This window comes from Oncorhynchus nerka, linkage group LG4 (genome assembly GCF_034236695.1).
Source record: "Oncorhynchus nerka isolate Pitt River linkage group LG4, Oner_Uvic_2.0, whole genome shotgun sequence".
In the NCBI taxonomy this organism is placed as follows: Eukaryota; Metazoa; Chordata; class Actinopteri; order Salmoniformes; family Salmonidae; genus Oncorhynchus; species Oncorhynchus nerka.
This window is the reverse complement of record NC_088399.1, coordinates 37,658,402-37,673,839: the sequence shown is the minus strand read 5'-3', so window position 1 is coordinate 37,673,839 and position 15,438 is coordinate 37,658,402. Positions and strand designations below refer to the sequence as shown.

Genomic DNA, 15,438 nt, shown 5'->3' with positions numbered 1-15,438 from the left:
TTCTCCCCTCTTTCGGCCAGGCCGATTAATCGGTCAACCTCTAGTACAGAGGCCCACTATCAGCAACCATCACTCCTGGGTTCTAATGGGACGTTGTGTTAGCTAATGCAAGTTTATCATTTTAAAAGTCTAATTGATCATTAGAAAACCCTTTTGCAATTATGTTAGCACAGCTGAAAACTGTTGTCCTAATTAAAGAAGCAATAAAACTAGCCTTCTTTAGACTAGTTGAGTATCTGGAGCATCAGCATTTGTGGGTTCGATTACAGGCTCCAAATGGCCAGAACAAATGACTTTCTTCTGAAACTCGTTAGTCTATTCTTGTACTGAGGAAGGCTATTCCATGCGAGAAATTGCCAAGAAACTGAAGATCTCATACAATGCTGTGTACTACTCCCTTCACAGAACAGCACAAACTGGCTCTAACCAGAATAGAAAGAGGAGTGGGAGGCCCCGGTGCACGACTGATCAAGAGGACAAGTACATTAGCGTGTATAGTTTGAGAAACAGCCATCTCAACTGGCAGCTTCATTAAATAGTACCCGCAAAACACCAGTCTCAACGTTAACAGTGAAGAGGCGACTCCGGGATGCTGGCCTTGTAGTGTATATATGTTTTTTTTACCCCTTTTTCCTCCCCGATTCTGTGGTTTCCAATTGGTAGTTACAGTCTTGTCTCATCGCTGCAACTCCCGTACAGCTCGGGAGAGGCGAAGTTTGAGAGCCGTGCGTCCTCCGAAACACAACCCAACCAAACCGCACTACTTCTTGACACAATGCCCACTAAACCCGGAAGCCAGCCACACACACCATTGTGTCAGAGGAAACACCGTACACCTGGCGACCGTGTCAGCGTGCACTGCTCCCGGCCCGACACAGGAGTCCCTGCCGACCAAACCCTCCCCTAACCCGGATGGCGCTGGGCCGATTGTGTGCCGCCCCATGCGTCTCCCGGTCACGGCTGGCTGTGACAGAGCCTGGACTCGAATCCAGAATCTCTAGCGGCGCAGCTAGCACTGCGATGCAGTGCCTTATACCAATGTGCCACTTGGGAGGCCCCCTCTCCCCTTTTTGACTAACTTTTCACTACACTGGTAATTGAGATATCATATGTAAAGTCTATGAACTTACGGAGAAGGAACTGTCAGATGCGTCACAATACCCCCTGAACTAGCCGCATTTAGAGCCAAATTTGAAATGGAATACATTGAATACATGCAGCAGGGTGGAAAAAATAAATATAGGAATTTAAATGCATTTTCGGAAGGTCTGTGTCACCATTCATGAACTACATTAAATATATACACTGAACAAAAAATATAAATGCAACAAGTTGGCTTCAGGTTTCATGAGCTGAAAATGTTGTTCACAAGTTTGTTTAGATTCTTGTTTGTGAGAATTTCTCCTTTGCCAAGATAATCTATCCACCTGACAGGTGTGGTATATCAAGAAACTGATTAAACAGCATGAACATTACACAGGTGCAGTTGTCACACAACACAATGCCACAGATGTGTCAAGTTTTGAGGGAGCATGCAAGTAACATGGTGACTGCAGGAATGTCCACCAGAGATGTTGCCAGATAATTGAGTGTTCATTTCTCTACAATGTTGTTTTAGAGAATTTAGCAGTATGTCCAACCGGTCTCACACCCGCAGACCACGTGTATGGCCTTGTGTGGGCGAGTGGTTTGCTGATGTCAACGTTGTGAACCGAGTTGCCCATGGTGGGGTTGTGGTATGGGCAGGCATAAGCTACGAACAATGAACACAATTTGAATGAACAGAGATACCGTGATGAGATCCTGAGGCCCATTGCATGCATCTTTAGTAACCCTGTGCTTGGCGTGACTGTTATGGGAAGAGCAAAACATTCGATATGCCCTGAAATATTTTGATATGCAACCTGGAACAAAAATGTAAGAGGACCAGTTCTTCTATAGTGAAGCAAATCTCACATCTGTGCTGTTTCCGAGCAATGTTGTTAGGCTACATTGTATAGTTCAAAATAATTTTACTTCACCAAGACGTCCAAGTTCTTCAAGTTTACCACTACAGTGCCTTCAGAAAGTATTCATATCCCTTGATGTCACGTCCTGACCTTAGTTCCTTTGTCCTGTCTCTATTTTAGTTTGGTCAGGGCGTGAGTTGGGATGGGCATTCTATGTTTTGTGTTCTATGTTTTCTATTTCTATGTGTTTGGCCTGGTATGGTTCCCAATCAGAGGCAGCTGGCAGTCGTTGTCTCTGACTGAGAGCCATACTTAGGCAGCCTGTTTTCCCACTATAATTTGTGGGTAGTTATTTTCTGTTTGGTGTTTTTGTTGCACCTTACAGAACTGTTCCTTTGTCGGTTTGTTGTTTTTGTTCAGTATTCATCTTTATTAAAATTATTATGAATTACGTACCACGCTGCACTTTGGTCCTCTTCTCCTTCTCCCGACGGTCCTCTTCTCCTTCTCCCGACGACAATCGTTACACTTGACTTATTCCACATTTTGTTGTGTTACAGCCTGAATTCAAAATTGATTATATAGTTGTTTTTCTCTCACCCATCTACACACAATACCCCATAATGTCAAAGTGAAAAAATGTTTTAAACATTTTTACTTATGTATTGAAGATGAAATACCGAAATCTAGTTTACACCCCTGAGACAATACTTTGTAGAAGCAACTTTGGCGGCGATAACAGCTTTGAATCGTCTTGGGTATCTGTATCAGCTTTGCACAACATGAGTATTTTCTCCCATTCTTCCTGGCAGATTTTCTCAAAAACTCTTAAGTTAGATGGGGGAGCAGTGATGAACATCAATCATCAAGTCTTTCCACAAATGTTCAATGGAATTCAAGTCTGGGCTTTGGCTGGGCCACTAAATGACTTTCACAGTCTTGTTCTGAAGCCATTCTAGCATTGCTTCGGCTGTATGCTTGGGGTCATTGTCCTGTTGGAACGCAAATCTTTGATTCCAGTCTAAGGTTGTTTGCACTCTGAAGCAGGTTCCCATCAAGGATTTACCTGTAATTTGGCTCCATTCATTGTTCCCTGTATCCTTGCTAATCTTTCAGTCCCTGCTGCTGAAAAGCATCCCCATAACATGATGCTGCCGCCACCGTGCTTCACGGTGTGGATGGTGTTAGACGGGTGATGAGCTGTGCCTGGTTCTCTTCAGACACAGCGCCTTGCATTCAGGCCAAATAGTACATTTTTTGTCTCATCAGACCATAAAATCTTTTGCCTTATGCTCTCAGAATTTTTCACATGCCTTTTTGCAAACTCCAGGCGTGCAGTCCTGTGACTTCTTCTCAGGAGTCGCTTCTGTCTGGCCAATTCCCAATGATGGACACCACTGTGCTCTTGGAAACTTTCAACACTCTAGAAATTGTTTTATACACTCCCTCAGATATGTGCCTCATCAGAATTCCCTCTCAGAGATACGGACAGTCCCTTGAACATCATGGAATAGTTTCTGCTCTGACATGCACTTTCAACTGTGGGGGTCGAAAAGTATTCAGACCCCTTGACCTTTTCCATATTTTGTTACGTTACAGCCTTATTCTAAAATGTATTAAATATAATTTTTTTCACATCAATCTACACACAATACCCAATAACAGGTTTTTCTTTAGATTTTTGTATAAAAAATATGTATTACAAATAAAAAAACACAGGAATATGTTATTTACATAACTATTCAGATCCTTTGCTATGAGACTCAAAATTGAGCTCAGGTGCATCCTGTTTCCATTGATCATCCTGGAGATGATTCTACAACTTGATTGGAGTCCACCTGTGGTAAATTCAATTGATTGGATATGATTTGGAAAGGCACACATCTGTCTATATTTGCCTACTCAACTTCCTAACCGGTGCTGGGTAAAATCACTGGGGAAGCCAAGCCAAGTCAGTAAAAAAAACATATTACAACCTAGGTTGTGATAATTGTGTTGTTTGCTCTATAACCCAATCATTAATACACCACCGTGACATACAATAAGGCAGAGACAACAGTCACACAGTGGCGGAATAAATTAAATTACACATTAATTTGTATCATCACAGACCCAGAGAACAACATCTGTCCGAAGTCCACAAAGCAAATATTGCATGTAACAAACAGTTACATGACCTACAGCATGGTCCAGCAAGTTCATGTTTTCTATAAACAACTACTGATTGAACCACGGAGTTACCACAGGCACAATGTAAACATCATCAAATCAACTAGGCTATAATACAGTGAAAACTAACTTAAAGACAATTTAGTCCAATCAATGTTGCTAAATTTCACGTGTCTAGCCATTGTACTGATTTCTGTCTGTGTGTATGTGGTAAGAGTAAAAATATCTGACTCACCCCAATTGTGAACGCTAATTCCATTCTCTTTTTCAAGTTGGCAAAACGGTCTATGGCTCTGTCATACAGTACGCTTTTAGTTTTTGTTGCCATAGGCTACTAAACTAAACTGCTTTCTAGCCTAATTTCCTGGCATGGGCAACAATGAACCAGCTAAGTTTGCAAGATAGTCAATGTGAGAGTACTAGGCTACATCTAGGACCGAGGTAAAGTTAGTTTTATATTCATACATTCGGACATTCAGACATTCAACAGACATTCGGCAAAAGCCATTTACAAATGTAAAAATCAATAACTAATTAACCGTTTGTCACAGAATCATCAAACTAGATATGAGTTATTCTATCAATTTCAAGCATACTTTTGAAACCTTTGTTTTGAATACAAATTCCAGTTTTGATATGATAGAAAAAGCGGTATAAATCAATAACGTGTTCACTGATTATTTTAATCTTTATTTAACTAGGCAAGTCAGTTAAGAACAAATTCTTATTTTCAATGACGGCCTAGGAACATTATGACATAATCATCAAAATAGGTAGGATTTATTCTATTACAATCTTAAAGTGTATGCCAAATCAATGTTTTCATTTTTAGTGCAACAGTTACATGACACAACAGTCATTTATTTATTTATACTTCTCTAATTTAACAGCAAAGAGGCCCCTTCCAAGCATTTTCTATTTTGGCTTTGTTGAAGTCCTTCTTTGTCATCTCCATTCAAGCTGAATGGTACCATCTCCTGAGGGGGTGGCAGGGTAGCTTAGGGGTTAGAGCGTTGGACTAGTAACCGAAAGGTTGGAAGATCAAATCCCCGAGCTGACAAGGTACAAATCTATCATTCTGCCTCTGAAAATAAGAATTTGTTCTTAACTGACTTGACTGACTTGCCTAAAGGAAAAACAAATAAAAAATAGATTCAGCTGTTCAACACTTACAGCCAAATGTTTAATACTCCGGGTATTCCCAGAACATATTCTGGAAAGTCTATAGATTCAGGGGTCACTTTATTAGGTACAGCCCCCTTTGCTTCTGGAACAGTGTGAATTCAAAACAGTTGATGAACCTGGGGAAGGAGATGGACTGTTCAAGTCCAGTTGGAGTTTATTACAGTCAGTACAAGTTTTTTTACTTTTCTGAGTTACCAAAGACCATCACAGACTGTGCTGTCATTTTGCACATTCTAAAGTCCAAACAAACAGTAACAGAATACCTGAATACTTCTCTGCATGTTTTAGTGTCTAGCAAGCCAAGACCACGGGACTTAGTGTATGTAGGAGCAATTTATTTTCGTGAATAAGTTGGTGAACCTAATAAAGTGGCAACTGAGTGTAAATATCACAAACAACTCCTTTTGAGCAGTGTCTGTTATACGTTTGATCAATGGGTATAATGGTAAATCTGATCCCCAAGGTCCTCATAGGCTCACTTAGATACATAGAGTTGGAGGTAAAGAATAAAATATGAAACTAGGACATTAAAACACTGGCAGAATTCTTTCATCCACATACATTCACATAAAATATATATTTTAAAGTATAAATACCCTTCAAAGACCACTGTCTTTCTGGACTTTTTAAAAGGTTTGCAAATAGTTATTTCTACAAGTAATGTGAATTGAAAGAGATTTGGTAATACCTATATAGGTGATGTAGTTTATACACTGGTATAATAGGTATTATGTGTGGTAGTTGCACAGCTGCCTGCTGAATTATGTAGAGTTGATATTTGGCCAGTTTATATATTTTTTTTTTGGTTTTGTCCTAGATTTTAATGCTTAGTGCAAGTAGATTGCAGAGGGGTTCACATACAGTTCAGAGGCAAATCATAATGTATTAGCCAAAAAACAAAACATGTACCGTCCACTACTTATATTTGTGTTTTGTTTTGTTATCCACCCCTGGTATCTTTCAATACCGATGCTAGTATATATATATATATTTACACAGTATACATGTACACTACCATTAAAAATGTTGGGGTAACTTAGAAAGAGTGACCCGGTGTCACGCCCTGACCTTAGGGAGCCTTGTTATTTCTCTATTTGGTTAGGTCAGGGTGTGATTTGGGTGGGCATTCTATGTTTTCTGTTTCTTTGTTTTTGGCCGAGTGTGGTTCCCAATCAGAGGCAGCTGTCTATCGTTGTCTCTGATTGGGGATCATAGTTAGGCAGCCCTTTTTCCCACATTTAGGTTGTGGGATCTTGTCTTTGTTTGTTGCATGTGTTGCACTCTGAAGCTTTACGTTTGTTGTGTTGTTTATTGTTTTTTTGGTGGAACATTTAATAAAGAAAATTCACGCCTACCACGCTGCACCTTGGTCCGGTCATTCTACCACTAACGATGGACGTAACACCCGGTGCACAACTGAGCAAGAGGACAAGTACATTAGAGTGTTTAGTTTGAGAAACAGACGCCTCACAAGTCCTCAACTGGCAGCTTCATTAAATAGTACCCGCAAAACACCAGTCTCACTGTCAACAGTGAAGAGGCGACTCCGGGATGCTGGCCTTCTAGGCAGGGTAGCAAAGAAAAAGCCATATCTCTGTCCAGTGTCCGTGTTCTTTTGCCCATCTTAATATTTTATTTTTATTGGCCAGTCTGACATGTGGCTTTTTCTTTGCAACTCTGCCTTGAACCTGTAATCGAACCCACAAATGCTGATGTTCCAGATACTCAACTAGTCTAAAGAAGGCCCGTTTTATTGCTTCTTTAATCAGTCCCTTCTAATAGGGTATAACAGACTCGTTAGAAGTTTTACCACACTCCCTCTAGTCGAACTACATGCCCTCTATCAAATCAAAACTGGAATTTTTACTCAAAACAAAGGTTGTAAATGTATGCTAGACATTTATAGAATAAATCATACCTAGCTTGATGATTCTGTCATAATCAGTGAAAATGTTATTGATTTATACAGCTTTAGATGGCATTTTATAGAGGTTATGTGTTTCTATCGAATCAGAAGTGGAATGTTTACTCAAATCAAAGGTTGTAAAAGTATACTAGATATTTATAGAATAAATCATACCTAGCTTGATGATTCTGTGACAAACGGTGAATTGGTTATTGATTTATATCGCTTTCAATGGCATCTATAAATTGTATGTATTTTTATCAAATCAAAACTGGAATGTTTACTCAAAGCAAAATGTTGTAAAAGTATGCTAGACACTTATAGAATATATCATACTTACTTTGATGTTTGTGACAAACTGTGAAGTATTTATTGATTTATAAAGATTTAAATAGCATGTTAAAGATTTTATGTATTTCCATCTAATCAAAACTGGAATTTTTATTCAAAACAAAGGTTGTAAAAGTATTCTAGACATTTATAGAATAAACCATATCTATTTTTATTTTTATGTTTGTGAATTAGTTATTGATTTTTACAATTTTAAATGGCTTTTGGCGAATGTCTGATGAATGCCTGTTGAATGCCTGTTGAATGCTTGATGAATGTCTGTTGAATGTCCGAATGTGTGACTGTAAAACCAACTTTACATCTAGGCTACATATTGAACTTATTGAATCATCTCAGGGCAGTGGAACAATATATGACTTTATGGTTAGATCAGAATCGCCATCATAATCATTGGCCTGTAAAGATACTGTTAGTCAAAACAGGTCCAAATCACCATCTCAAATCAATGGCGAAAGGCCATATTTAGCAAGCTAGCTACTGCAGGACAACAACACAAGCAGACTAGAAACAGACACGTTTTTCTAAGAATTACATTTTTCTTTAGATGTGATTTGATTGGTGTGAAGGCCTCCCTTGGGGGGCATTTTACGGTGCCTGGACAACCCACTGTTGAGCTCAAGTCAACGCTGATTGGCTAATAATTTTATACTTTTTTAATCAAGGGAGGCAAAATGCTTGCTGGCATCAATCAATCAATAAAATTCTACGGTGGCAACATGTCATACTCTTTTTTCCAGATAGCGTCAGATAGATGGGCTACACATACTTAGACATAGGGGGCGCTGTTTCCCTCGCTCAGATTATTTATCTGGTGAGATTCAGCCACTTGTGAATTGAAGGGAAATTATGAAAACACAAAGACAAAAGATAAATGATCTTGGTCAAATATTTTGGGAAGCCTGGCTTCCCTTGGCATCCATGAATACACACCACTGTTGCCCTCTGAAGAGGAAACAACAATATGTAGGCAAGTCTAACCACATCACTCCCAAATGGCACAGATCTGAGATGTTCTTTCACTATAGAAGCACTGGTCCTCTGAAATTTTCATTCCAAGATGCACATAAAGATATTTAGGATTATATGATGGTCTGCTCTGCCATTCCTCCCCTTCACACCAGGGCTGCCAAGAATGGACCCATCAAAAAACTATGAAGCAGCTTCCCACTACCATGAGATGTCAATATTTAAGGTATTACATGAATGGTGACCCAGCCCTTCCAAAAATACAGTCCATTTAAATCATATTTTCTTTCCACCATGCTCCATGTATTCAGTGTATTCCATTTCAAATTTGGTTCCCAATTCACAGAATAAATAAGACTCACACAAATGACACCCCTAACCAGTTCTCAGTTCACAGACCATCCAGCTTGTGTAGATGTATAGGTAATGACTGTACCTTAATACACATCCATATGGAGAGAGGCAGAGTCGCGAGCATCAGAAGGATGGATAATCCGACAATGATCCACCCACATAAGCCAATACCAATATCTGGGCTCTCCAAGGCTGAAAGACAATACAAAAACATACCAACAGTGTGAAATATAACTGCAAACAGAAAATGTACATTCTCACATCCCAGCCAACCCAAGAGCAGCCCCTTCCACATCATGCATTTCTGGTAGCATCATTCTTCAAAATGTTTCATCCGTATTCTTCTGTGATCTGCCAAGTCTAGTTTATGTAGCTGAAATTGTGCATCAGCTACTGTACCTAGGCTACACATAATTAGGCTGAAAATGGTTTTAGAACTGCTGGTAATACCCAGATATGCATGTGTCTCAAGTTAGCAACCAGCTAAAAGCATCCAATCCAGATGACTGGGATATCACACTAACCTTTCCCTAAATTCACACCCTGAACCACCTACCACAACAATGAATCAATCAGACTATTGTTAGATTAGGATGAAAATAAACAGTCTAGAAGAGATTCAGTTTATCCACTGAGCAACTGTTCAAATTAAATGTGGTTAATGCCAACAGCCCTAAAGCTTTACTTGTTGAATTAAACCTACCTAGTTAGCTATCGAACAAGTAGCTAATTCCCCTGACATACTCAAAAGGAACCTACCCACCTGTATCAGAATCACATGCAAACTACAGAGATACTGTATACCATAATATTCAGACGATTCACAATGGTAACATTACAAGCCTTGGCATTCACATGAGGGGGGATACACCACTACTGTAACAGGGTTGGGTCAATTCTGAATTGAGTGGAGTGATTTCACGCCAATGAGAGCGGAAAATACTCTGGGTATCTCAGATTGATCTGACAATTCTCACATATGCGCTTCAATGGGAGGAAGGATGTTTAACATGCTTTTTACATTTGTATCCCCCTTTTTTGGGGAGAAAATCACGATGAAAGTTGCCATTTTTGAACCTTTTTAGACATATGTCTCCTGTAAGACCCTATGATCTGTGAACCGTACATGATACAGACAACAACTTGGTGTCATTATAATCCTTATAGCATTCTCTCAAATATGGAGCATGTCTAGATTCTGAAATACACATTTTCACATTCATTTGTTCAATATTAAAAATAAAATCTCAACTACCCTTTTTGATTTAGCTTATTGTTAAACATTATTTGTAACAATATACATGTCAAAATTCCGGAGTGTGATCTCTGGTTCTTTTAATGATATGACCCATTTTATACATAGACATTGACATTATAGGTCATTAACCAATCACAGCTCTCTTTTAGGATTGCACATTCCTTAAGTCACAAGCAAAGGGAGTTCCCTGTGAATCCATTTTCCCATTCTCTGTTGATGTTCATAGAATTGATCATACCTCCAGAATTAGCACAGACCCCACTTTGGAAATGTGATGTACATGTAGAGTATATTGTTCCAAATAATATGTCTTAAAATAAACTAAATCAAAAGGATAGTTTGGAAATATTCATATTAATATGTTTAATGTTGAATACATTAAACATGTACAGATCACAGATCATGGGGTCTTGGGGCGCAGGTAGCCTTGTGGTTAGAGTGTAGGGGAGGCAGGTAGCCTTGTGGTTAGAGTGTAGGGGAGGCAGGTAGCCTTGTGGTTAGAGTGTAGGGGAGGCAGGTAGCCTTGTGGTTAGAGTGTAGGGGAGGCAGGTAGCCTTGTGGTTAGAGTGTAGGGGAGGCAGGTAGCCTTGTGGTTAGAGTGTAGGGGAGGCAGGTAGCCTTGTGGTTAGAGTGTAGGGGAGGCATGTAGCCTTGTGGTTAGAGTGTAGGGAGGCAGGTAGCCTTGTGGTTAGACTGTAGGGGAGGCAGGTAGCCTTGTGGTTAGAGTGTAGGGGAGGCAGGTAGCCTTGTGGTTAGAGTGTAGGGGAGGCAGGTAGCCTTGTGGTTAGAGTGTAGGGGAGGCAGGTAGCCTTGTGGTTAGAGTGTAGGGGAGGCAGCTAGCCTTGTGGTTAGAGTGTAGGGGAGGCAGGTAGCCTTGTGGTTAGAGTGTAGGGGAGGCAGGTAGCCTTGTGGTTAGAGTGTAGGGGAGGCAGGTAGCCTTGTGGTTAGAGTGTAGGGAGGCAGGTAGCCTTGTGGTTAGAGTGTAGGGGAGGCAGGTAGCCTTGTGGTTAGAGTGTAGGGGAGGCAGGTAGCCTTGTGGTTAGAGTGTAGGGGAGGCAGGTAGCCTTGTGGTTAGAGTGTAGGGAGGCAGGTAGCCTTGTGGTTAGAGTGTAGGGGAGGCAGGTAGCCTTGTGGTTAGAGTGTAGGGGAGGCAGGTAGCCTTGTGGTTAGAGTGTAGGGGAGGCAGGTAGCCTTGTGGTTAGACTGTAGGGGAGGCAGGTAGCCTTGTGGTTAGAGTGTAGGGAGGCAGGTAGCCTTGTGGTTAGAGTGTAGGGGAGGCAGGTAGCCTTGTGGTTAGAGTGTAGGGGAGGCAGCTAGCCTTGTGGTTAGAGTGTAGGGAGGCAGCTAGCCTTGTGGTTAGAGTGTAGGGGAGGCAGGTAGCCTTGTGGTTAGAGTGTAGGGAGGCAGGTAGCCTTGTGGTTAGAGTGTAGGGAGGCAGGTAGCCTTGTGGTTAGAGTGTAGGGGAGGCAGGTAGCCTTGTGGTTAGAGTGTAGGGGAGGCAGGTAGCCTTGTGGTTAGAGTGTAGGGGAGGCAGGTAGCCTTGTGGTTAGAGTGTAGGGAGGCAGGTAGCCTTGTGGTTAGAGTGTAGGGGAGGCAGGTAGCCTTGTGGTTAGAGTGTAGGGGAGGCAGGTAGCCTTGTGGTTAGAGTGTAGGGGAGGCAGGTAGCCTTGTGGTTAGAGTGTTGGGGAGGCAGGTAGCCTTGTGGTTAGAGTGTAGGGGAGGCAGGTAGCCTTGTGGTTAGAGTGTAGGGGAGGCAGGTAGCCTTGTGGTTAGAGTGTTGGGCCAGTAACCAAAAGTTTGCTGGATCGAATCCTCGAGCTGACAAGGTTAAAATCTGTTGTTCTGCCCCTAAGCAAGGCAACTAACCCACTGTTCCTGGGCGCCGAAGACGTGGATGTCGATTATGGCAGCCCCCCGCACCTCTCTGATTCGGAGGTGTTGGGTTAAATGCAGAAAACACATTTCAGTTGAATGCATTCAGTTGTACAACTGACTAACGTAAACTCACCCCATTCCGTACAAATGTGCGCAACCGGAACATTCAAACGAGGCTACAAAGAAAACTAATGGGACTGTAGTGACTGTGTTGACTTCAAAATCGGGGATGTGAACTAGGTTTCTATTCAAGTGTTGATCGACATGGTAATGGCTCTAAAGTATTGGGGAAAAGTTGAAAAAACGGACCCTCCGTTACATCGTGACGTGTCATGCCGTAACGTACAGCACGCATAAAGCAACTATTTCTGTCTTACAATCTCTCTCCACCAGGTGTAGCACTTCTCTCATCCTTTAAAAACAAGAAATGGACAGTGACGGGGTAAGGGCGGGATACCTAGTCATTTTTTGCATCTTCATTGCATGCGATCATCATTCTCAAAGCCGTTGTTTAATTCTAAGATCACTTTAGCACCGCCCTAAAAACCCGATTCAAATTCGACACAAACCTTCAAATAGGTATGTAATGACACAAACATATAAATTCTTTATAGTGTTTTATTTACATTTTAAAGGCAATAAGGTGATAAGTTGGACAGATCGAGTGAAAAAAAACTATTTTTCCACACAACATCTCTCCTTCTCACAACCACACATTAGTTTCGCTTCGCATTTTTAAAAAAGACCGACGGGGCTCATTATGTTGAATCATGCAGAAACGGGCAGCGTTTAGGTCATGTAATTGATTATTTTGGAAAGGGGAGAAATTGTGCTTTACAATGGTATTGACATTACAGTTGATCTGAAAGTATTACGTTTCTGGGGCGCTAAAATAAGGTCAATTGTACGGACCAAGGCGATGTACAAAAGTGAGTGAGTTTACGTTACATGCATCTTGTAAAGAATCATGATGTAAAAACCATTTCAAACATCCTTCCTCCCAATTAAGTTTCTATGTGAGAATTCCCAGAACAATCTGAGATACCTCAAATATTTTCTGCTCCTGCTGGCATGGAATCACCCAGATGCAAATTGCTCTTTATTTCCAATTAAATTCTTGAATTGAATTAAATTCAGAAATGCCTAATTAACCCTAAACCTGTACAAGCAAGGGATAAGAATGTTGTCAGCCAATATGACAAAGAAACATTTAGAACGAACGACTGGGTCAGGTCCATAGATAGAGAACAAAAAGACTGAACGACTGGGTCGCATCCATAGATAGAGAACAAAAAGACTGAACGACTGGGTCGCATCCATAGATAGAGAACAAAAAGACTGAACGACTGGGTCGCATCCATAGATAGAGAACAAAAAGACTGAACGACTGGGTCGCATCCATAGATAGAGAACAAAAAGACTGAACGACTGGGTCGCATCCATAGATAGAGAACAAAAAGACTGAACGACTGGGTCGCATCCATAGATAGAGAACAAAAAGACTGAACGACTGGGTCGCATCCATAGATAGAGAACAAAAAGACTGAACGACTGGGTCGCATCCATAGATAGAGAAAAAAAAGACTGAACGACTGGGTCGCGTCTCTGGCAACCGAATCAATAGAACGAACGACCAGACGGCTTGGGTAGAAACCATAGATTTGCTTTGTTTCTTGTGGAAGGATGAAATAATATGAATAAATTAATCAAAATAAATTTAAAAAATATGAAAATATATCAATCATTATTTGAATATTTTGGTAACCCATTGTATAAATGAAGCGACCACTTCCTAGAGACATAGGGTTTGGACTATTGTTTTTCTGATGCAAACATAAACATTGAATGAAATAATAATTTCATGGGTGAACACCATATACACTAATTTACGTTTACTATGTTAAGTCTAGTCTACGAGACCATGCTGGGCTATGATACGAACTATAACACTGAATTCTGAATTTGATCTGGCAAATCGACATTGGGCAAATAGCCTAACTAGGCAACTGCCCAACACTGCAGGCAAACTGTATTGAATGGAAAATAGTAATGTGGCAAAAACGTAAGTTAACCATTATGTCTGATACATAATGCGTGCATGCGTGCGTCGCACACCACAACGGTGTTTTGTAGGGTGGGTCTCTGTTCCACTGCTTTCTTTGGTCATGTGTTGATTTGACCAACTAAAGATGACCAAATGTAGATATCAGCAGACTTAAGTAAATAGACTGGATTAGGCCTACCTGCTTGACGTTCCCGTCTTTTACTCTCTCTAATTGAAATGGTTTCTTTGCCGTCTTCCTCCATTGTAAAATACAGTTCAGTCACTGATCTCAGTACTGTCGCTTCAGTCGAGTATGTGTGTTGATGAAATGAGCGTGTTTGTGTCACAAGATAAGACGTCCTCTGGGGGATGTACTGACATATCTTACTTCATTTTCATGCACTTTGGCACCCCCTACTGGGTCAAGCACACACACACAAAAAAACTGATGACGTGGCTTTATAACAACAAATGATGTAGCCCGATAATTTGGCTTGCTGAAAAGGAAAATTACCCAGCTGCATTATTTGGCAACTCTTGGAGGACAGTTGCTAAAAAAACATGATTTAAGCGCTGAGGCCCCTCATTTGGGTTTTACACACATAAATATTAGGAGGGTTTTAATATATCAAGTTTCAAGTTTTAATGTCACTTGAGAAAGTACAATGAATTGCCTTTCTTGCAAGCGTTAATACCAACAATGCAGTAATCAACAGCAATGAAGTACTAAAAATAACATAAGGTAGAACAAAAACACACAATAAATAAAATAAGAAAAACACAAGTAGTAAGTAAGCTACAGTTGGAAGTCGGAAGTTTACATACACCTTAGCCAAATAAATTTAAACTCTGGTTTTCACAATTCCTGACATTTAATCCAAGTAAAATTCCATATCCTAGGTCACTTAGGATCACCACTTAATTTTAAGAATGTGAAATGTCAGAATAATAGTATTGAGTAATGTATTTCAGCTTTTATTTATTTTGTCACATTCCCAGTGGGTCAGAAGTGTACATACACTCAATTAGTATTTGGTAGCATTGCCTTTAAATGGTTTAACTTGGGGCAAACGTTTGGGGTAGCCTTCCACAAGCTTTCCACAATAAATTGGGTGAATTTTGGCCCATTCCTCCTGACAGGGCTGGTGTAACTGAGTCAGGTTTCTAGGCCTCCTTGCTCGCACACACTTTTACGGTTCTGCCCACAAATGTTCTATGGGATTGAGATCAGGGCTTTGTGATGGCCACTTCAATACCTTGACTTTGTTGTCCTTAAGCCATTTTGCCACAACTTTGGAAGTATGCTTGGGGTTATTGTCCATTTGGAAAACCCATTTGCGAGCAAAATTTAACTTGAACTGACTGATGTCTTGAGATGTTG

General features: G+C 40.7%; 1 protein-coding gene across 1 annotated transcript in view; it reads right to left on the bottom strand.

The window, feature by feature from the left end:
- Positions 1 to 14,381, bottom strand: part of LOC115123576 (stomatin-like) — a 31,214-nt gene extending 16,833 nt beyond the window's left edge. Inside the window, exons 1-2 of the mRNA XM_065017490.1 lie at positions 14,257 to 14,381; positions 8,963 to 9,072 (exon numbers count right to left, since the gene is read on the bottom strand). Of these exons, the coding sequence (XP_064873562.1) occupies positions 8,963 to 9,072; positions 14,257 to 14,320 (174 nt within the window). The 5' untranslated portion in view covers positions 14,321 to 14,381. The remainder of the gene's footprint in view (positions 1 to 8,962; positions 9,073 to 14,256) is intronic.
- Positions 14,382 to 15,438: the final 1,057 nt, after the last annotated feature.